The sequence below is a fragment of the Amaranthus tricolor genome, chromosome 4 (assembly GCF_026212465.1).
Source record: "Amaranthus tricolor cultivar Red isolate AtriRed21 chromosome 4, ASM2621246v1, whole genome shotgun sequence".
Taxonomy (NCBI): Eukaryota; Viridiplantae; Streptophyta; class Magnoliopsida; order Caryophyllales; family Amaranthaceae; genus Amaranthus; species Amaranthus tricolor.
Window position 1 is genome coordinate 27,451,254 of NC_080050.1, and position 24,357 is coordinate 27,475,610.

Below are 24,357 nucleotides of genomic sequence, written 5' to 3' on the forward strand. Positions count from 1 at the left end.
CTAAAGACTAACAATGTGTTTTGATAGCAAATTAGAAAAATAAAAAAATGAAAGGAATGAGAAGGGAAATAAAAAGGAGGGGAAGTGAGAAAAAAGAAACTTTATTGTTTGTATAAAAAGGAAGGGGAGGGGAAAAAAAGAATTTTATTTTTCTTCTAAATTTTTTCTTTTACGGAGAGATTTACATATTAACAAACTGATAGACTTAATTCCTCCAAATTTTTTATCCAAAAATTATATCCCTTTCTTTTTGCTATAAAAGCATCCCTTTAAATTATTTTCTTTCTTTTCCTTCCATTCCCCTTCATTCAAACAAGACTTAAATTTAAACTAAGCTAAGGTTAATATGAAGATAGAGATATAAATCGTAATACAAAAGAGCAAAAAAGAAAATGTTAAAAAAAATCTAAAAAGTCTAGACAATGAAAGAAATATTTTTAAAAAAATAAGTAATAATTCCATAATACTCTAGTGAAATGTGGAGTTTTGTAACAAACTCCTCACAAATCTCTCAACCAACATAAAGACTAGTATAAATAGTTTGTTTGGCTTATTAAAGTATGAGTGCACCAATAATATGTGTGAGTGCACAAGTAATGTACAACATAAAACGAGAGGTGTGAGAGATTAGTGAAACATAAGCTCGCATAAAAAAATATGAGTGAAGTGTGTATAAGTGTCGGAACAAGTGTACCAAAAAAAGAACGAAAAAGTGAAACTTCATAGTGCTAAACTTAGCCTGATTGGGTTAAAAAATACTTGGGCGGTTGGGGTCCTGGGTTTTAGCTCATGTTGCTATTTGATGTCTAAGAAAAGATCCTATGCTATTTCTTTTTAATTGTCATCTACATTTAACTTATCACTTAATATTATCTAAACGTTTGTCTTATGTCTTCATAAGACATTCTTTTTTGTTCTCACCTTGAGTAGCTCACAAATTTGGGAAAAAAGTTATAAAATAGGCAAAGTTATTATTATTTAGGTTCAATATATTTCACCTATTCCTTTAAATTTATACAATATAATTCAAATATATAAAGTCAGTACTTTGCTTAAGATAGTTAGATCCGAAATCCAATACTTGATCTGTTTCTTGAAAGTTTCACTGTGAATCGGTTAGTATTCACGTGCCATCTTCTAATTCTAAGTCAGTCTCGAACTCCAAAACCTGCCATAATCATCAATTTATTAATAAAATAAATACTCCATATATACTCCTCTATCCTGTATAATTATAATTTAAAGTAAAGAGAATATTATTTTTTTAAGAAAAAATAGATAATAGAAATAAATTAAGTGAGAGAATAAATTATGTGGTTGAAATTAAAAGAGAGTTAAAATATATAAATGAAATTAAAAAAAAGTATTGGGTCATAGTCTAAAAAAAATAATACAAATTAAAATAAAAATTGTTGCAAATTAAATGAAATGAAGAGATTACATAAAATAAAAAAATCACTTACTAACAATCTAAAATACTATAGAAAAAACAAAAAGGCAAGTCTTTTTCCATAAAAATAAAAATAGAAATATCTGCTGAGTGAGTGAATTGATTTTGAAAGGAAGGGTGTATTCCATTTCTGATTTATTGATCAAACAATATAATCTGTGATTCCTTAATCCCATGAATGCAACTCATTCTATTAGTCTTCCGTGCTGTTTTAATATTATTTCAAGAAACAAAATGCTGCAATCTATTAATCTTCCTTCTGTCTCTACAGTTTCTTTTTTCTGTCCCATTTCTATCTCCTCACCAACTTTTCTGGGGTAAGTTTTTTTCTTTTAATTTTTTTTTCTTATGCTACATTAGTAGAATTAATGTAGTGAAACCAATTTGTGATTTTTTTAATTGATAATTGATTATCTTTCGATTTCAGTTGTATTGATTTTTTGATTTTGATAAAGTTGGATAATTTGTTGTAATAGTAGGATTACTGAATTCCCCAAGTTTGATAATTTTTTTGGCATTTGATGATTGTAAATCTTGGAGATGGAAATAAAATCTTAGGGTTTATGACACCCTAAAAAAAAGAGTCTCTAAGGTAGTGGGTTTTCGATGGCTGGTTATGGTTTGAGTCTAGAGATGGTAATATGATGGATGCTAGAAATAAAAAGGAAAAAAACAAGATCATCACATTTATTAACAACAATGTGTTAGCTAGAACACATGACATGCGCAATTATATTGTATTGGGATTTTTAGGAGAATATAGGATACACAAAGGGGCATAGTGCAAAATGGTCACAAAACAGACGGCCAATACGGATTGCGGCCTATATTTCAGTTCGTGGTAATCTTAAAAACCTCTACAATACTGTCGCGATACAGTGATGCGGTCTTGTTTGTTTTTGCACTATGCATTGGGCCAAGGTATTCACATTAGAGTTGCCCTTGAATAGATATTCCAAGAGCCGTATTGCAGATCTTTAGGCATCTTTAGTATTGTGTTTGGAATTCTCTCGATTCACGGGATTTGAGCATCTAGGATCATTAAGAATATTAGATAAATTGTCATAGTTATTTTAATTGGCAAATATTTGTAGGGTGGAATGTGGATAATCTTAATGCATTTGAGTTTATAGGGTGGGAGCCTGTCACCTAATGACATTGGGGTGATGAAATGTTGTACTTGATTTCATATGCTAAAGATTGCTTAAAACTTGAATGTATTAGGATGAAACATAGTTTTTGAAGTTTGTCTCCACTTCATGGTGATATTAGTTGAAATGTTGCATTTATGGAATGGGATTGTGGTGGATTGTCAATGGAAGAAAGTTATTCACTCCTAACATAACCTTGAATGGCACTGCTTAGTTTGTTAATGTTTCTATTATGTTTGATTACTAGTGAATAAAGATTTAGTGACCCGAATCTAATTCGTCTGTTGTCACGTCTCAAATTTCAGAATGCCCAGGACGATGCATGGATGATCTTAGTGATAGTATAGATTATCTGGTTTTAATTTTCAGGGAATTTATGGATTCTTGTATGTTTTGTTTTCTTATATCTTCTTTACTAGTGTCCATAACTTAAAATTAATTACCCTCAAAAGATAGTGGTAAGCTTTGTACAAAAGTAAGAGTGCCTAATTTTCTCTGCATAAAACGTTGGATGATGTTTGATTTGTGAAGCTCATATTGACTTTCACTCAATCTAAAATATCTTTAAGTTTTGTGGAATATTATTAGTCAAGGTTATTTTTGTGCGGAGAGCGGAAGCGTACACCCAAAAACAATCAAGAAACAGTAAAAACAATAAACAACAAGAAAACACACCAATTGATGTGGTTCACGATCAATGCGATAACTACTTCCACCAGACATCGAGAACAAACTTTCATTATGTAAGGAGATCAGATTACCACATGAAGTTTTGCCCTGCTTACCAAAACTCTCAATTTCTGGTTATCTAGAATTAATCCTCTTCTCTTAATCCTAAACCTTAGCAACTGGAGGTGTTTTTATTTATTAAACCCCTTTATACAAAGAGTAATTAGGTTTAAGAAACAAATTAAAGTAACCGTCGAAACAAATCGTGTAGCTGCTATGAGTCTCGACCAAGACTAGAGAGGTCCTGACCGAGACTCCAAGAAATTCGCCCAAGAGTAACATGAGTCTCGCCCGAGACTCAACATCAAAAACATATTGCCTTCCCAGGATCACAAGTTCGATCGAGCTTGGAACAGTCCCGCCCGATATTTCATAATCTGGACCGAGGTAAAGTTAGTGTTGGCTGAGACTTTGAATTCGACCGAGATTTAGGGTAGTCTTGGTCGAGACTTTACAAAACGTGATTGAAACCCATTTTCAACCGCTCAACTTGATTCATCCCATGTTTCAGGCTTAAACGTGACACAGTCCAAGTCACCAAACATTAACAATCATCTAATCCTTCGGACTATCAGAATGATTTCGAAGGAAGCTTAATTACGTATTTAATTATGTACAGGCTGCAATCAAGTGCAAAAGGTTCAGGAAGCCCACACCAGCAAATTTATAAGGTAGATCTTTTTTCAGATGTAAGAAATGTGTTAGTATAATCTCTTTCTTCAGCTTACGCTAAGGTCCAACTTATTTTTTTTTGCATAGGTTAGACAAGGAGCTGCACCACCCATATTTCTGTGAGCGCATCTCGTGGTACAGAGGTGCATGTATTGGAGGTATATTTCATTTTATCAATTATATGCTTCATCTGAGGTCATAGCTCTCTGAATTAAGGGAACATTTTCTTTCATCCTTATAATAGATAAAAAATTGTATAGATCGTTGTATCTGTAAAAATATATCTTTATTTATTGAGTTATTGTTGTAGATTTGAACAGGAATCCGATATAGTATGTCTCTTTTTCAAGCAATTTGTTTACATTTGGTGATTTTTGTGGTTAGTCCTTTCAGCTCTTGTGATTCACCTTGACGCTGTATCTTTTTCAAGTTTTGTAACATGTCCAATCATCTTGCTTACAAGAAAAAACGTTGTAGCTAAGACAAATGTTAGCTTGACTCGTATAGCATACAACAATATTTTAGGCCGAATAAAGAACTATTGATCTCCTATTACGGGAATCTATGTCTTTCAATACATTTTATGCCAATATCCTAATTCCAAGTAGGTCCCGCATAGGTGGGGTTTGGGGGACTTGGATGTATACAATCTGATTCTTGTAATAGCAAAGAGGTTGTTTCCGATTGACTCTTGATTGCTATCATCATTAGCAAACTTCACATGAATAAGAACAAATGATATAATGATATAGTATTCAATAACAAGCCGAAAACAAAGAATTAAAAAAATTTGCTTCATTCGAGAATAGACAAGTTCTATGTCTCTCAGTGAGTTCTCAAAATTTGTGATGTTGCAGAAGTCTTCTTGTAATACATCTGTGGTTTTGATTTGAAATTGCTCATGAATATGGATGCCTAATCTTTTCCAGCCTATTTAATATTCTTTCTTTTGTGTAAAAGGAACACGCTCTGAGCATGGAAGATACTAGCGAAGCATTTAAAATCCTTCCTGGCCAGGCATTGCCTTTGGGAGTTTCAGAAATTGAGGATGGAATAAATTTTTCAGTCTTTTCGCAGCATGCAACCTCAGTGACTCTGTGCCTGTTATTTCGTCCCACTGGCTGGTGATTATTCATTTCTCTTCACTAGCTTAAGTATCTTGCAGCATCTAGTTTGTGTTTCTTGGGATTTGGGATTGACATGCGAATATCTTCCACACATAACTTTGACTAGCCTGGTTTTCGTCTTATTTAGTAATTTTTTACTGTTTGCATCTTGTATAAGTTGCAACTTCATGGACGAGGTACTATGGCTGTAAAATTTTGTGTTGCATCTCCGAGGAAAAAAAAAATAAGTGGAGGTTCAATAGCTTCTTTTTCCAAATTCTTCAGTTTGTCAATTTATAATCTTATAATTCCATATGTTTAATTTGTAGTTCGATTCTCAGCTACGATAATCCATGTATCATGTTATTCTGTCTCTTATTTATATCACTTAACATGATACTTTTTTCTTAGGGGGGATTGTGATACTAGAAAAGAAGATATGGTGGAATTAGGGCTAGATCCAAGTGTGAACAGGACAGGAGATGTATGGCATATTTGTATTGAGGTAACCTCAAATTGCCTCTGTTATGCTGTTGGGCTGCCCTGTCTTTGCCTATGGTTGAATATCTTTTTTGTGATTGTCTTGGGTACAATCTAAATGTATTGATGATGGGTAGTTGGACTGTAATATCTGTGCCTGATGAGGTCTATGCTACATATTAATATGAAATCACCTTCTGGTGAATATGATGGGTAGTTGGACTGTAATGAGTATCATCTGATTGACCCATCATGTTGTTTCACTAACCATGTTATTATGTTAATCTTTCCTCCGTTATTACTGCATCAGCAAAGATAAATCTTGTGCTTTAGATAATTACTCAGTTTGAGAAGATGGGACCTTTCCAAGGAAATAATAACAAGGTTCATTTGAACTTGTTAAATCTAAATACCTTGTGGTTTCATTCTTTGAGTTTAAAGGATTAAATCCGCTTATTTCATGATGCCATAGTACATACAAGATAGTTACTCCTTTTAACATGAGTTTATTCCATAGATATTTTAATATCAAGGTGCATATAAGATTATGAGTTTTGTCTAAGCAATACTGTAGGCTGTTGTATTAATGTGAACAAAAGACCTCTTTATGCAATGGTCTTTTAGGGATACCCTGGTAGCCTTCCTCTAAAATGGCGGATTTTTGCAAGAAATAGAAAATGTGCGTCCTTGGATCGTCAAGTGGTTTGAAGAGGAAAAACTACAATAAGTGGACTTCTTATCTTCTTACTTTGACCTTCTTATTGCATTCGTGTAATGAGCATCAAGTCCGCATAAGGATGCAATTCTTTAAAAAAGTTTGAATTGTTGTTGTGGTTGTACGCTTAATGTTTTTTCCCCTTTATTCTTTCTAAAATGTACTCTTTTTTGTCGTAGGATCTTCCTCGAAGTAATGTTCTTTATGGTTACCGTATTGATGGTCCAAAAGATTGGGGACAAGGGCATCGATTTGACAGTAGCATTGTTCTGATTGATCCTTATGCAAAATTTATCGAAGGTCGTCGCCTTTTTGGAGATCCAAATAATAAGATCTCCAAGTTCTTGGGGACGTATGATTTTGAGAGCCCAACCTTTGACTGGGAAGATGATGTGAACCCAAACATACCAGAGGTACATCTTCTACCATCTTAATTTTTAGGGGTTCGGGGTGTTAAGTTCTAATGGACTATGATTTCGAGGGTCGAAATTTTGACAGTTAGATGATGTGCTTTCGAAGATACAAGAGGCATAGGCATCTTCTTCCATCGTTTTTTTTGGGGCAGGGGTGGGAACCTGGGATCTCTCTTTTGGAGTAATGATAAGAGTGATCTAAACTCTGTAGCAATGTCTATTGACTATGTCTAGGAAAACTAATAGATTGTAAGGCTTAAATATAGGCTTTGCATGTGATTTAGTTGAAAAGGTTTTACCTGACTACTCTTCGGTGAAAAAAGTGTTTTATCAGCTCCTTCTTTCCTTGTTCACATAAAAGGTTTCAGTATTTTGAGGGACAATACCGATCCTTCATTGTTTGTTATTATGATGCATGTATATGTTCGTTTTGATTTTATGATGTTATTCTGTGATATATGTTGCAGAAAGATCTTGTCATTTATGAAATGAATGTCCGTGCATTTACTGCTGATGAGTCTAGTGGGATCGATGCAGATATACGGGGAAGCTATCTTGGTGTTATCGAGAAGGTAATGATCATGGTTGAGGCAGGATAGTATACTTGATTTTGCAATCATTAATTTGCTGAATTTTGCTGGCATTATATCTTTACTTTGGATTTCGTAAATAGTTTTTTATTCATGTCTTAAAAACTTATTGATTTAGCATTTCCATTTATTTTAAAGATTCCACATTTGTTGGAGCTTGGAATCAATGCTGTGGAATTTCTTCCAGTCTTCGAGTTTGATGAGATGGAGTTCCAAAGGCGCCCCAACAGCAGAGATCACATGGTATGTTAGAATTCTTGTTTTGTTTCGTGTTACAGAAGATTCGTATAATATCTTCATGCTATTGCTATGTTCCTATCATTCAAATTGTCTGATGGAGTTATTAAATTCTTCTGTTTTGTGACTGGTTGAAAATGGATGACGACAAATTTCTTTCGTAATTCATGGTGAAAAGATAATAGAATCATTTATTAGTGACTTTTAATCTGTTGCACTTCCTTTATTGACAATTTCCCCTTTTTTCGCTTTATATGTGCTCACAGATAGTATCATAGCCTAAAAACTTCTCCTTTTGTTGATTTTGAGCATATTTTTCCTAATACTTTGTTTGCCAAGAAAATGTATTTACACTGATGATCTGAGAATTTTTGGTTTGTCAAATGGAAGATTAATACTTGGGGCTATTCAACTATCAACTTCTTTGCACCTATGAGTCGTTATGCAAGCTGTGGTGGAGGACCTCTCAATGCTGCAAGAGAATTCAAGGAAATGGTTAAAGCCTTGCATGATGCTGGAATAGAGGTCTGTTATGTTTCAGAGATCTGACTTCTAATTAAAATGACCTAGATTTTTTCCCTGCATTTTTTTGTGGAGAGGAGTAAGCATGAACATGGGTGTCATTATATATTTGTAGCCTTGTATTATGGAAAACATACCCTCCTTTCTTTTTTGTTTGTCCACTTTAAATTTGTCCATTTTAAGAGAGAGAAATTTAAATTAGATTTTTGAAGTATATATTGAAGATAAAATATTTCATGTGAGATCTTGTTAGATTTGTCTTGATATAAAGTTTTTTAATATATACTTTTTATAATTTTTTATGATGCGTATGCTATACCTTTCCACAAGGAGAAATGTTTGATCACCTACAAAAGGAGGCAACACAAAAGGACAAATGATGAGCTAGCAAAGTAATATGCAATAGCACTGATAATTTGGTTATAACTGAACTAGAGAATATTCTAGGGGAATGAATGTACTAGAATGTATGAGAAAGTGGGTAATGCAAAATCTAATGCTATATATAGTTGAGCAAATAATAGTACAGTAGGTTGTAATTTTGAGAAGTACCATTTTGGTAGGAGTCCCTGTTACTCTAAAACAGTTTATGGTATATTTCCTTCAACCCTTTCCATTAGTACCACTTTCATTTTCCTTATCTGCTGCCATTTCTGTTCATCTTTGTTTCTCAGATCATAGCAGCGTACTTAGAGATATTAAGGTTTAAAATTTGCTAAAAAATGCTTGCAAAAGGTAAAGTGGACAAACAAAAAGGAACGGATAGTACAACCAAGGCCTTAATCCCAGCATATGGAATCGACACATAGTAATCATAAACAAGCATTATATGGGGTACCATGTCATCAATTTGTTTGCAACTTTAAGATGTAGCTTCTTGTGATGTATACATTGCTTGTACTGCACAAAATATTTTTGTAAAATGTCTTTTGGAAGTAAAATCAAGCTTTGGGAATCCTAACAAATTAATGTTTTGGACACATGGAGATAGGTGGCTATTGAAGTAGGATGAAGGGAGTAGCTTCTAAACATAGGAATAATATGCAGTAATTAAGTTTTTTAAAACCTCATGAAGTTTTTTTGGAATAACATGTTTTCTTTTTTTTTTTTTTTGGGTCCAGGTCATCTTGGATGTTGTATATAATCATACAAATGAGGGTGATGATAAACTTCCTTACACTACTTCTTTTCGCGGTATAGATAATAAGGTGAGCTACGTACTCTTATATTTCCTCTTAAGATGAGTATGGTCGTAAGTTCTCATTATTGAATTTTTTGTGTTAAAATTAATAATCCTAAATTTTAGACTTTAGTGAACTATCCAGAAAGGTTTGTTACATGTAAATGATCTTAAATTTGATTTTATCTTTGCTTCCAATTTCATTCTCGGGAAAAATTGGAGTAAAGCCATTTTAGAGGGGGGGGGGTTGAATGTCCTCACTTCCTAGAGAGGAGAGTAAGGTTACTCATATTTTTTCTTTATTACGTGTGAGGATTTTAGTACTTTAGAAACAATTTTTAGAAATTTGAATCCATTTGTTGTTCTCTCTATTCTTTTCTTTTTGAGTGCATGTTTACGGAAAATGGAGAAAAGATGTTTTTTGGAAAAATTACCATCATATCTCGCCCTAAATCCATGAAGCCATGTGTTGAATCATCTACGTTCTAATTTTTTTAAAATAGGTGTTGTTGGGGTTTGAATTTCCTAAATTCAAGCTCTTTGCTGGATATAAGTGCATTTAAATGTGATGTAAACTTAGAATTTCAAAATCTTCTAAAATAGATCATTTTGCAAGAGTACAAGACACATTATTGTCTTTCGTTTACACGTAAAAAGTGTTTGTGTTCAATTGAAATTTTATCATGCAATTACAAGAATGCAAAACTATGTTATGGGAGATTCAATTATATGTCAAGTATGGGTATGCAATTATGCATTCAAGTGCCTAATACGTCATGACTGAATGCTAGATCTCGCATATAATTGTACTCTACCCAGATTACACTATTTGAGTTTCATGATAAACTACTCATCTTGTTAGATGTTGGAAATTTCACTAATTAATGAGTAATTACGAGTCTAGTAAATTAATTAGATAATTTTTGTGCGAAAGATACTTAACGAGCTCCCAAAATTAACATTAATGTTCGTTTGAAATCTTAGATCTATTGAACTAGTAATTCTTGGACGATTTGTACCATGTTTGCAATATAACCATATTTGTAAAATTAGCTCTAAGCATTTTTATTTGGCTCATGTCTACTAATCTTTTTATGTTTTTCTTGGGTCTGTAATGGGTCTTCAGGTCTATTACATGCTGGATGAGGATAGCAAGTACATGAACTTTTCTGGCTGTGGTAACTATATTCCGCCTTTATTTGTTTTTCATGTATGTATTGCTATGAGAACTACTTGAAGATTTTATTTCTGTTTACCATGCATAGATTGACGAACTTGGTTGTTAATTTATATTCTAATCAATGGGCTCATCACATAAGGACTTTGCACATGTTTCTAGATTTTCCGCTCTCTCCCCGTGTGGGTGGGAGACACCTAATGGGAGTAATGAAATATTGTTTATTTGTTGGGACTCAGGAGTTATCTCTATTTTTACTCAACTTATGACTGTAGTAGTTCTATTGGTGATGTTGGACAATTCCTTCTTAAAAATGATGATCTATGACGTGCTAACTGCTAAAATTTTCCTCGGGTACTTCATTGTTTTAAATAGGGATTCTTGTTTTACTGCAGGAAACACATTAAATTGCAATCATCCTGTGGTCATGGAGCTCATTATTGACAGCTTGAGACACTGGTATTTATATATGTATATATATTTCAATTATTTTGAGTAAATGATTAAACATAAGAGAGAAGCATAAAGATGCTTTGGTTTTACTGTGCCTGTTTTTTTTTAACAAGTGACATAAAAGTTAAAAATGTACTTTTTGGCTCTTAAAACTACTTCTGTCAAATACCCCAAAGAGGATACATATATTGAGAACAGAGGGAGTATATAGTATCAATCACATTGCATTAAAGTTCAATTGGAAATAGCCTCTTTGTTATTATATCATAGGGGCCAGACCGTATACATCCACTCCTTCTATCAGGGGCTCAGGTCTTCATCCTCCACATAGGATTTTTAGTTTTTTTGTAGTGTTATTTAAATGTTTTGAATTGATTTACTGCTCTCTTTGTCTTCTATTCCTAGCATTTGTGTTCCTTTTTCCAGTTACCAGTTATGTTGTCTGTTTGTGAAAGCGTATGAGGTGTTCTATCTAGCTGTATTTATGTCTATCGAAAACTATTTCTTGTAGTGTTACCTCATTCACTATCTAATTCACTTTTTAAATTCAAATTCGCCCAACATGGCCAAAAAACCAAAACCAGAACATAGTTTGCTTGTTTGAGTACATAATTTGCTGGGATTAGCGAATAATATAACATTGGTTTCTTTTAAGTGACTTTCAACTTTTTTTTTTTAATTTTAATTAAGTTTTATGGTTATTATTTTTGATGAATGAAGGGTCAATGAATACCACGTAGATGGCTTTCGCTTTGACCTGGCCAGTGTGCTATGTCGAGGAACTGATGGTTTGCCCCTTAGTGCACCTCCTCTTGTGAGGGTAAGCCTTGCATCTGACTCTTCACAAAATTGTAATTCACAAGTTTACAATATTGCATGTTTTTAGCACCAATGTATGTGTTTGGGACAATTAGTATATGATTAGACGCTGTTGCATTTTTTTTTATTTCTATGAAACTTGATTTGACGAGAGCCCTTATGGAGTATAAATTATAAAAGATGGATATTTTTTTATTTTAAGAAAATACCCTATTTTACTTTTAGGGTATTTGCTAACAATGTGACATATATATATATATATATATATATATATATATATATATATATATATATATATATATATATATATATATATATATATATATATATCTGTTGCATTTTTTATTATTGACAATTTTTCCCCAAAAGTAAAATAGGGTATTTGCTTACAAAGTGACTGTTGCATTTTTTATTTTATTTGTATGAAACTTGATTTTTTATACTGTATAATGCATGAAGATATTTTTTAAGTGTGCTACTGTTTCTCGCTTCCTTTTCTAATTGGTTTTCATTAGAATGGAAACTTTAGTGGGGGCTTAAGCTTGCCTTACTAAATGTATCTTAAGTTTGGTTTATCCGTCAAAACTTCCTATGGCAGTGGCACAGTGTTGTCGCAGCTTAATGTTCGTTTTGAATGGGTTTACATAATGGATGCTTGCTTCTTGCAGATATGTGATCTTGAAAATACCGTTTTTGCTATTTGACTGCAGTTGAACTGATTTGGTTATTGTATTGGTGAAAGCCTATGCTTTTGTGAAACTCTTTTCTTCAAATATATTGAGGCATAGCCTAAACGATACATATAGTTATGTGTTTGATTACTTATTGTGCTGTGTTTTGTACGTGAAATTCCATTATTTGTGCCAGGCCATTGCAGAAGATGATGTTCTGTCAAAATGTAAGATAATCGCTGAGCCATGGGATTGTGGAGGGCTGTACCTTGTTGGGAAGTTTCCTAATTGGGACCGGTAATCTGCTCCTTTCTTTTTCATGCTACTTTTTAGTTTACTCTGTATCAAGCACGTGCTAGGCCTAGCGGTGAGGCTCATCTCTTATAATCAAAATTTTTGGGGAAAAAAACCTCGCTAGGGTTACCTTTGGGGTGAGATCTGCTGAAACCGGATTAGGTGACCTGTGTGAGGTGTAGATTCGGTAGTGCACTTCATCGTACCTTCCCAAAAAACCAGTTTTCATCTGTTACCATCTTCAATAGGAATCGTTTTGCTTCAATTAAGTGACTGACATCTATTTTCATGTCATTATCCAATATGAATTGTTGAATAGTAAGGCTTACTGGCTTAGTCTCTGAATTGATCTATTAAACTTGAAATGGTATTTTCTATTTGCATGTATTCATTCTTTTTATGGGTGTTTCTCTTTTGAAGGTGGGCAGAATGGAATGGCAAGTATCGTGATGATGTGAGAAGATTTATAAAGGTAGGGCACATCTTAATGTTGCAATTTTCTTGAGGACATTTCCAATAAATTTCCGTAATTGTCATTTGTCATTACAACCTGCCTTCTTCAAATAAATCTCGTCAAATTTTTTTTGCATAGGGACTATAGTGTAAAAATGCGGTAATGGTGGTGATCACAATAACGGAACGATAATGTGGTTACGGGAGTGTTGCGGTTATAGAAATATTAGTCGAGTCATCAAAATATCCCTTGATAAAAGTGGTTTTTTCACACCTTTTCAATGCGGGAAATATCGATTTGTTTGTTTTAAAAACCTTTTACAACGCAGCCAATGCCATTCAATGCGGCCTTACTTTTACATTATGATATTGATAGGATTTCATATAATCTATTTTTACACTTTAATAGTAGTATGATTCTGTGCTCATACTTTGAATGTGATTGCAGGGTGACTGCGGTTTGAAAGGATGCTTTGCAACTCGCATATCTGGATCTGCAGACCTATACAGAGTATGAGTTGTTACTTGTTTATCTCAACCACCACTTGTAAGGCATAAACTTTGTTGGCAGCTATGTTAGTTGGACTCGAGTACTAATGTTGGATACCGGTACGTGTCCAATTGTCGAATATGTCAAAATAATCAATTTTATGCCTAAAATTGAAATGTCTAAGTTCCATACCAATGTCCGAGAATCAAGGATCGGACACGGGTACGTGAAGCAAAATGAAGAGTCCGAGTAACATAGGTTAGAAGTATGTGATTATCAATGATCTGTGAGAAGTCTTCCATGGATCAATATTTCCACTGTACTTGATTGAATCTTTAAATCCATCATGATTTTGCAATGTTTTTGTATTTTGGTTTTAATCATCATTTGGTAAGTTTCTTCTGATGTCTATTGTCACGCATTTCATTCAGGTTAACAAGCGGAAGCCATACCATAGCATTAACTTTGTTATTGCTCATGATGGATTTACTTTGTATGATCTCGTTTCATACAATGTCAAGGTAATATCTGATTACCTATTATGATGTTTTCATGGGTTTGTGTACCTTTTTTTTGACTTTTTACCGAATTATATTGTAGCATAATGATGCAAATGGAGAAGGGGGAAGGGATGGAAGCAATGATAACTATAGTTGGAACTGCGGTTTTGAAGGTTGGACTTCTTTTTTCTTATTTCCTGTCAAATTCATTAACTTTTATGTTTGAAACCTGCTTTTACTTCTGACATTGTATATGAAAGTTGGAATCTTTTACCACACTATAGGAAGAAATTTACAGCCTGAATATTTTAGTCCTATATCAAGAGGCAATACGTCTTAATTCGAACTTGCACTTGTGTTGTCTTTTGTTTATACTTTTTTTACTTACCGGGATCCATAATAAATTTTCCACCATTACATCTTTGATGTGATACAAAAGTAAACCTATTTAGGAAACAAGAAACATGTTCTTGTGATCTGGGTAAATATATAGAAGTCATCATTCTGGAGTTAAAGGCTAACTTCCACTGAGTCTTCTAAATGTATTTTGGAGAATGTTGGGCAAACATTATTTATCTTTACATTTTAAGGATCTCATGCGTCTTAGCTAGAGGTGTTCATTCGGGTCATCGGGTTGATTTTGGATTAGATGTTTCGGATCGGTTCAGAGGCGAGTCTTGTGACCATTTTGCATTTTACACAATATAAATCTGTTTTTATAGTCGGGTCAAATCGGGTTTGGTTATGAGGTCGGATAAATGTCGAATCATCGGGTCTGTTTCGAACACCTCTAATCTTAGCAAGTAACTTTCAGGTTGGGTGGGATATATTGGGATATAGCTAGTTTAGCAAGTAACTCACCTTGTGCTTTCTCAAGAACAATTCAGCGGTAATGTTTTAAGAACTATATAGGTGCGACTGTGACCAAAACTGTGCTTCCCTCACAATTAAACTCGCAGATTCTTACTCTTGCTGCACTCCGAACAGCAGATAAAACAAGTAGATATGTCAAAAAAAATCGAAAACTCTTCAATAATTCTGCTTAATACAACCAAGAATAACTTGTTGTATAACAAGTTTATGAAGCAAAGCTTGTAGAATTAATCTGAAATTGTTCTAATTTATAAAAGAAGTATTTTTTATTTTTAGCATATATCCTGCTTTACCTTTATCAGTGCCTAATCTTTTTTTTTTAGTTATATTTTATTTGATCTATCAAGTTCATTTATATAAAACATTTATTTGCTTCTTTACTTGACTGCCGTAGGAGAAACTGAGGATGCAAATATCATTGCTTTACGTTCACGACAAATGAAAAACTTCCATTTAGCTTTGATGGTCTCTCAGGTAAACAGTTCAAGCGGCTAATACTTCTATCAACTATAATTTGCTGTGTTCACTCTAACCAATTCCTTATGGAAATTGCTTCATTAATGAGTATTTTTAGTGTCTGCTATTCGGGTCGTAAAATGTTCATGAATCATTTGGCTTGAATTGTACCAGGGTACACCAATGATGCTAATGGGGGATGAATACGGTCATACCCGGTTTGGAAACAACAACACTTATGGACACGATAATGCCCTTAACAACTTCCAGTGGGCAAAGGTGTGAAGCCTTCATTTATATCTCCACATGTTTTAGACTTAGTTCAAACTTCCGGGCAGTGACACGAGTAATAGCTGGTTACTGGTCTGCTTGTGTTGCTGACATGATACTTTATGTTTACAATGTAGTTAGATGCAAAGAAAGAAGACCACTTTCGATTTTTCTCGGAAGTTGTGAAGTTCCGCAAAACGCATGACATATTTAAACATGAAAATTTTCTTGAGAAGGTAAACAACTTCAATTTCACATTAGTCTTCATGAATTTTTGTTTTGTATGCTTGGTTTCACCAAAAGAGCTTTCGTCTCAATTCTTCCTTTCCGATTTTATTAATCTTGACAGGTTTTCATTTTCAAAATCTTATCTTTTTTAATTCTTAAATCTTAACATAACTATACATTATTTGTATCATTCCAAATAGTTATAAATTACAAAATATTTCTTTTATTATGATGCGAAATCAAAAAACAGGAACAATATTACATTACTCCCCCTCAAAATTTAGAAGGGAAAACATATCTTCTAATGTAATTGTTATAATTAGAAATAAAAAGTAGTAATATAATATACATTAACCCAGTTTTATATGATCCTTGTATGATGACATCCCACAACATTATTTTGGAATTTGTAAATAAAGTAAAAGACTACTTATTGTTAAAAGACGAAGAACAAATTTCTCCAAAATCATTCTTTTCTCCTGACTTTCACTTATATGATGTGAACTTTGCCATTTTTCAAAAAAATCTGTTTTTGCTTAGAAAATTCATGCTTATGATGATTCATTTCTTTAGGATTTCAATCAAATCATGCTTAGAACATTATACCCAAATCTGTAGCAATTACACGTGTTGAAGTATGTATGAGTTCCAATTTTGATACTACTGTGTTCTCTTAGGTTAGTAAATGTACGGCCGTTTGGTAATCGCCTAATCAGTATTAAATGGTGAAAATAGTAATGGAAAGTTAGTGTAATATTGGTAGAATGTCTCTTGACAAGTTTAATGGTCATGCTTAATCTCCTTCAACAATTTCATTTTCATTACAAAATTTATTCCAATGCATTACCATTTGAAAACGTGGTATTATGTGGTAATAGAAAATTGTGAAATAAACTTTTTTATGATCAAATTTTCATTACCATGGTATAACATGATACATATTTTGAAAATTTACACTGCAAATCATTCCTATTCCCACCATTTAGTACCTATTACCAAACAGGCTGATAATGTATGGTTTTTTGGTGATTTAGAAGTACAATACTCCTAGAGATACAACTGTAATCATCTTGTGGGTTTTTCCAGTCTTGGGGCCGTAGAACAACATGTTTGTACTTACTATCCGTAATTGATGATTCTATGCTGTTTTAGTGGACCCTATTCTATTGAATATTGCTGATTATATTATGATTCTAAGCCATGCTTTGACTTACAAGCTCTCTATTTATATTCAGAAGGATGTCACATGGCATGAGGACAATTGGAGCAATAGCGAGTCTAAATTCCTGGCTTTCACGTAAGAATCTACGCCAATCTTTTAAATTTTGGATGTGAATTATTCCATAAAATGGACCTCAAACTTACCATATCCGCTATTATATGACAATTCTGCTGTATGCTACCCTTTTCTTTTGCATTATTTGTTCATGGAAACCTGATATTTGAAGGTTAACTAATGATTCTGTGAGGCGTTGCCGCATAACATAAGATCATTCTTTTTCCTTTTGTCATATGACCTTGTTTTTCTTCTTAGACCAATGTCTCAGACCAACAGCATGCTAGGGATACGTTTCTCCATTCATTCTTTTCTATTGTCACTTGTTCGTGTACATCTCACTTCTTTATGTCAATCTTCGCTCCTGTTATATAAGTCATATTAGGTCTACGTCTTCCACTTTTAAGTATTATCAAAATTTAATCTTTCACTTTTCTAACCGGTGCATTTTCCCGTCTTCTTTGCACATGATCAAAACAAGTAAATGGTGTTTTTTTATTTTTTCATCAATATATGTGACTCCAAGACCCCTTCTTGTGTCTTCCTTTTGAATTTTATGTTTGAGGGTAAGCTCACTCCATTGATTTTAATATACCCATCTCAACTACACTCAACGTCTTATAGTGATCTCTTTTTTGCAATCTTAGTGGCACACCTCAGCCTCGAATAATACCCAAGTGTCAACTCTTCTTTTGAGTCTGCGGAATGTTTTACATCTTGATCAATATCTCTTTTCTTGTGAAATATCGAGTCAACTTACTTTTGTTAAATGGCGTGAATCTCCTGTATCAAGAGTTTCCTATTCCCTGAAAGGCTAAAATATATACCAATGCATCTTACACTCTGATGGAAACATGACATTTCGGAATATATTCACAATAATATCAGGAATATTTCCTTTTCAACTGGGCCAAATGGAATTTAACTTGTGCATTCGACATCTGGGATTTGCAGTCTGCTGATAACTTTCTGTATTATGTAAGCTTAAAATTGTGACATGCTTCCTAGTCATTTCGTCCTGTGTACTTTACCAGTGCGCATTTTACGCTGTCGTAAACTTGAGTTCTACAAGTATACAACGTGACACAAACTAAATATTTAGAATTTTTAGTATTTTTAGGTGAATTTTCATTGCACACGACAAACCGAATACAAAACGAAACAAATTCAAGTTACATAACTGGTTTTCGTTTGTTATTTTCACTACTCCGTTATATTTTGTGCAGATTACACGGTGAAAAAGGAGACGATATATACTTGGCATTCAATGCTCATGACTACTTTGTTGAAGTTGCAATACCCTCACCACCACAAAATAAGGATTGGTTCAGAGTGGTTAGACATCTATGCCTTTTCTTTCCTTGTTTGGGATGCTCATAGCACTAATTTGGCCGAGTAGATTCTTATCGTGTTTTATCTTTTTATCATTAGAAATCCCGTTTATGTCCACGTTTTTGGACCGTTTATATGATTCTAGTAATGTCAAGTTTCAGCATAATGTCCCACGAATAGATGTTTTAGACCATTTAAATGAGGCTGTACTTATAGATGTTGTATTCAGGTGGATACAAATCTCCAATCTCCTGACGATTTTGTAGCAGAGGGTGTCCCAGGCGTAAAAAGCACATACAATGTAGCTCCCTATTCGTCAATTTTACTTGAAGCCAAGTAACAAAAGCGTTAAAACATACAAACTTGCGAACTTCAAACATGAATGGAGCTATAGTTGTACCATGCCTATCGACGGTGCAAGCACAATAGCCCTATTGATGTACTAGAGGAAGCTGGCAGGCTAGCATTGATAACGACCACGCAGTTACTATAAAGGTTTAACAAGTCGAACTATGATGTACAATCCTCTAGTAAGATTGTAATAAAAGAGACGAAACAATAATGCAATTATAAGTACCGGAAACAATCATTTTACTTATTTTTTTAGTGTTGTCTTTGTCGTTTATGTCTGCATGTAGTCTGGTTAATTTTTTCTTTCTGGATGGTGTTGTGTTCGTATGTTTTCTGTTTTCTGTTTTCTTTGGCAGACTTTTCTTTTGCAAGGACCTTCTTTCGTACCTTTGTTTGGCGGACTTCCCATGACGTTAATGACGCTAAAATTGAAAATGGTTTAAGATGTACGCATTCTTATCTTTGTAATTAATGTTTATATAATGACTAATTTGGAAAAATGAGTTTTTGAAGAGGAATATGATGGAGAGATAGAAGTAGCTGTGAGTTTGTGATTGTGACTGGCATTTTGTATCACAAGTCTGGAAGGTTCTTAGTGGAAAGCCAAGAAAAGTGAGTCGTGGTCCAAAGCGAATGCTATGTGAACAACTGAATATTGAGGCATCTTTTGCGTTGGTGACAGGTAATTTCACGGAGATATTGCGATCTCCTTCTATTATGCATACACAACAAGAGGTCAACAACATTTTGCATCTTTTTTTATACTTATCTATGTTCTAAAATATTTGCAATATTTGTTTTTTCATGCGGTTTCTAATTCAATTCTTAATATCTCTAATTATGTATATTCAGAAATTATTAAAAATTAATATTAATAGTTTTTGCATTGGGACGAATCAAACAAAATCTCATTGCAAATTATGAGTAGTAAATGGATAGTGCATTATTTGGAGGAAGTAATATTTTTCTCTCTGTTTGGGTTAATCTAACTCCTCTGTCCCTTTGATTTTGCACCTTGGAAATAGATAGACAATTTAGTTTTTTTTTTTTTTTTTTTTTTCTGTTTCAATTTTTGTCCTTTCCTAAATTAGTGCGAAACTAAAAAGAAACTTAAAAGTATGAAAATACGATGTGTTTGGAGTTTGAGTTAACTTCGAGTTGGATTATTTTAGGTTTGGAATGACTTTGAATTGGATATATCATATTCGGATCAAATTTGAGTCAAAAATATGGGGTTGTAGTAATTTTGGGTTTGGATTAACATTGTGACATGTTATAATAGCCTAGTAGTTGCATGATAGGTTATGGTAAGTTATTGTTCACTTTTAGTTATTGTTGTCACATTTTGTCGATGGGATATAATTGTATAGACATTTGGAATAAATCTCAACTGTTTAAATTGTATTCTTAAATATTGTAATTATAAGTTGGTTGAAAATAACTGAAAGTGTTGTGAGGTTGATACCTTTGGGAATTGGGAGGATGTGCAAATCCAGACCAGCAGTGCACTGATGTAGGTTACCTAAGATACAATTTTTTGAGCTTTGGCTTTTGAAGTGTACTTCAATTAGTGCTCCTTTTTATATTAAGAAACACAAATTCTTGTAAGAGACTGTATGTTTTAGAAATCATAGGATAACCATAAAGAAAAATGTAGAGTAAGTTACTCGGTAGGCATTAAAGATTGTAAGTAGGCATTTAAGATATTGTAAGTATTTCACTCTTACTCGGTGCGCATTATAGATATTATAAGTAGATACATAGTTATCAGAATCTCGATTCTGATCTACGATTCTACGATCTTACTATCCATAAATAGGCAATCGATTTGGATCGTAGATAGAATCTTAATGCTGTAGAATCGTGCAATCCTACTTAGCTCAAGAATTTAGGTGGTAGGATCATAACACGATTCTACAATCTTACGATCCAACGATCCGATTCTACATGGGTAATTTCAAACGTAAAATATTTTCATACAATACAGAATTCACTTACGTATAAATATATATTTGAAATAATTATGTCAATAGTCAATACCTTTATAAAATTCAAGTTTCTCTTCATTTGCAGTTTAAAAATGATTATTGAAAGTATTTTTTTTATAAAAAAAAATAACTTATTAGATGAAGGCAAATAAATATTCACTTACATCTTAAAACTTAAAAAGAGAAGAAATATAATTGATAATCAGTAATCCAAAACACATTAATACATATTTGTAGGATCACACGATTTCACGATCCGATTCTATTGATTTCAATCCTACCCCTTCAACGATCCTAGGTAGAATCTCGATCCTAATAACCTTGAGTAGATATTTAAAATATTGTAAGTAAACATTAAGGATACGGTGAATAGGCATTTTAAGGATGTTGTAATACGAATACTGTAAATAGACATTAAGAATATTGTAAGTAAGCATTAAGAATATCGTAAGTAGGCATTAAGGATGATGTAAGTATTAAGAATACAATAATGGGTTTGCCTGAGAGACGTCTTTCAAAAAGACGGTCCCTCAGGAGACCGGCTGTTTAAGAAAATCTATTGGTGTACAATGGTGTTAGACCTTGATCCTTACCCGCCCTGCATTATATCCGTCCACATCATAGTGTACTACTTTATATTTCATCATGTATTTTTTTTTATCAAAAATTATTGACAAAAAAAATTAAAGATTGTTACATTGTAACTTGTAAAGTTTAAATAAAATTAGATATACAGTTAAATTTATAAGGAATTACGATTGTATGTATAACATGAACATGAAGTGAATGTGAAGCAGATTTAAGATGAGTATATTGGTGATGAATATATCCAATTGACCACTGTGAATAATGATGAGTTAGAATAAATATCCAGATAAGTATGGATTTGAAAAAGCACATACCATACCGCCCATTTTGCCATCTCTACTCTTCTACGTAAAATTAAAGAAAATGACTAATTATTGACTTTTTAAATTAAAAAAATTAATTTTAAACCAATTTTCAATACTATTATATCACTTTAGAAAACATTGCTTTTATTCTAAAGATTCAGTTTATTAATATAGTTCTAAGAGTTTATTTTAAAAAACATATTCTAAGTGAAAAAAAAAAGAGTACTTAACATATGCAATTTTAAGTTTATTTAAATTTTAGTTAGGTGATATATTAAATTTGGTCAAAACTCGTGCATGTGCACCGGAGGCTATATATATAGTTCGTTATTTATCAATCATAATTTTAATTTAATACTTATCTAGCTCAATAATAAACTCAACATAAACAAATTATTTAATAAAATATTTGCCTCAACTTAATACTCCTATAAAAATCATCATTGATATATTAGTGTTATACTGCCACTGTCCTATAAAAATTGGCTTATTGACAATTAGAGTGAAAATTAAGAAAAAAAATGATATTTTATGGAAAAGTGGAATAAATAAAAGAATGAGATGAAAAGATAAGTTAAATATGTCGATGATAATTAAAGAAGAAATGCTAGTCATAACTAAAATCAGAAATGAGACCGTTTATTAGGACATATTAAAAAAAAAAATGGACAAATTAATGAGAGAAAAATCAGAGTATATCTCAATGACGATATAAATTAAAGTTAGTGTAATAGATACTTGTATACAATATATATATTTTTATTCCTACTAATTATAATCAAATCAAACAATTAATTGACAATAGATGTTTTTGATGTACTATATTTATATTTTTCATATTTAAAAATTTGCAATTACCATAGTCATAAATCGTCAGTTTGTTATTTTTATAAGGGTATTACATATTTATATTTTTAATCTTAAAATTTACTTGATTAATTATTTCAGATAATGTTATCCCACTGCCCATCTTCTCATTATAATCTCTCGTTATTTTCACTAAACACCTTTATTGATTTTCTATAATTTCAAGTAATAATAATTATTATGTACGTCGTCATCATCACAATCAGTGTATTTCGCTCATAAACAACTTTAGTTAGGGTCTAGAGAGAGAAAATAGATGGTAGCTCATATCCACGTAGAGAGTGCGGGCCAAAGAGTCTCTCAGCTCAATACGGGTCTTTAATAATATTTATTATGTATTCTCATTAATAACTGCTATTCTTAATGAAATATTATTCCTGAACATTACTCTTCTTGGTTTCTCTATATTCCAAATGAAAAACATTGGATAATGAAGGAAGTACTTGCTATATATTATGGAAGTATATATGCATTAAAGTTTTATACCAATTTTTTTTATTTATTAGAGTCAGTAGAAATCTATATTATTAAATTAGACTTACTTTTCTTTGGACAACCCTATAATGGAGAGTTTTCGGAGAGATTTAGGGTTGGGATCAAAGAGTTTGAATGAGTTGTGAGAAAAATATTATATTATTGAAGGACTTAAAAAAAAAATTTAAAAATAACTGCGTAATATTACGACAACAAGTAAAAAAGTTATTTTTTATGTATTATAAGAATGAGAGAGAAAACTTCAAACATTAAATGGATTTGTAATTTTGTAAACTACACTTTCTTACAATAAGACAAGTTGTATTTCTGAAATATTTGGTACATAATGGACTTAATGGTTATTGATATTATTCATCTTTCAAGCTTATTTTATATATTGTGGTTAATGTGTATGAAAAATTATAATATTAACTTTTTATAATTTTAAATTTATATATTTTAATATATAAATAATCAAAATAACATATTAATTACCTAAAAAGTCAAATGTAACAAAAATATAATAGAACGGATAAAGCATGATACAACGGAGAAAGAAAGAAGTACATAGGACAAACCTACAATCATTGAGTACTTCAAATTTAAATACAATTCTGCGCCAAACTCTGACGTTGATCGAACATGCATTACATCTCAAGGGTCGTCCTGAGACTTTGAATCAAACTCATAAGATTAATATTACCTTTGTTTTTTTAATAGGTTCTCACTTATAAAATTGTCCTTTGTATGTGTTCATTGAGTTGTACTACCAAGATAACACAATGTTGGTATTATATATTTAATACTTTATATAACTATTATAATAGACGATGGAAGACGAGTATATGTTAGGCATTGATCGGGACGTCTAATAACGTTATTATAAGAGTTATTTAAAATGGGCCTGACTAATTGAAATCGATCAATATGATCTGATTCAACTTGAAATTAAAATTAATCTATATATGAAAATCAAATTAATTATCAAGCTATAAAAATCGAAATCGAGTAGGAACATGCAAAGGAATACAAATAGTTACTCTTATGATTTAATGAAATGAAAATGGAATTTGAGACGTGGGACTTAATTCACATGTTATTGTTTCCATTGACATTCTCCTACTAACTCCTCTTTGCCTTCACAGCAGGGCCTTGTCCCACTTTCATCATCAATTGAGCTGGCTAGTGGCTATTATACCATTATCATACCGTACCAAATCACTATATTAAGTAAATCTCGCTTAAAA

At 32.4% G+C, this 24,357-nt stretch overlaps 1 protein-coding gene across 3 annotated transcripts; it reads left to right on the top strand.

Moving 5' to 3' along the window:
- The first annotated feature begins 1,501 nt into the window (after positions 1–1,501).
- On the top strand, positions 1,502–19,135 carry LOC130811270 (isoamylase 3, chloroplastic). 3 transcript variants are annotated; one of them, XM_057677497.1, is made up of 24 exons: positions 1,502–1,767; positions 3,950–4,001; positions 4,095–4,160; positions 4,963–5,126; positions 5,520–5,613; positions 6,483–6,716; positions 7,184–7,288; positions 7,445–7,549; positions 7,934–8,068; positions 9,187–9,273; positions 10,372–10,423; positions 10,818–10,881; positions 11,596–11,695; positions 12,562–12,662; positions 13,080–13,131; positions 13,561–13,623; positions 14,034–14,123; positions 14,203–14,275; positions 15,370–15,449; positions 15,606–15,710; positions 15,839–15,937; positions 17,165–17,226; positions 18,432–18,540; positions 18,767–19,135. In XM_057677497.1, the coding sequence occupies exons 1-24, from the start codon at positions 1,625–1,627 to the stop codon at positions 18,875–18,877; spliced, it is 2,346 nt and encodes a 781-aa protein (XP_057533480.1). In that variant the 5' UTR covers positions 1,502–1,624; the 3' UTR covers positions 18,878–19,135. The 3 variants fall into 3 exon arrangements, with proteins under 3 accessions (XP_057533480.1, XP_057533479.1, XP_057533481.1); XM_057677496.1 differs by having other exon boundaries at positions 1,540–1,767; positions 17,168–17,226; XM_057677498.1 differs by having other exon boundaries at positions 1,681–1,767; positions 4,090–4,160.
- Positions 19,136–24,357: the final 5,222 nt, after the last annotated feature.

Excerpts from the sequence above, each read along its gene's own strand:
- LOC130811270 (XM_057677497.1), top strand. The coding sequence starts at position 1,625 with ATGAATGCAACTCATTCTATTAGTCTTCCGTGCTGTTTTAATATTATT. Across the intron at positions 7,289-7,444 it reads ATCTTGGTGTTATCGAGAAG|ATTCCACATTTGTTGGAGCT; the intron begins GTAATGATCATG and ends TTTATTTTAAAG. Across the intron at positions 9,274-10,371 it reads TTCGCGGTATAGATAATAAG|GTCTATTACATGCTGGATGA; the intron begins GTGAGCTACGTA and ends ATGGGTCTTCAG.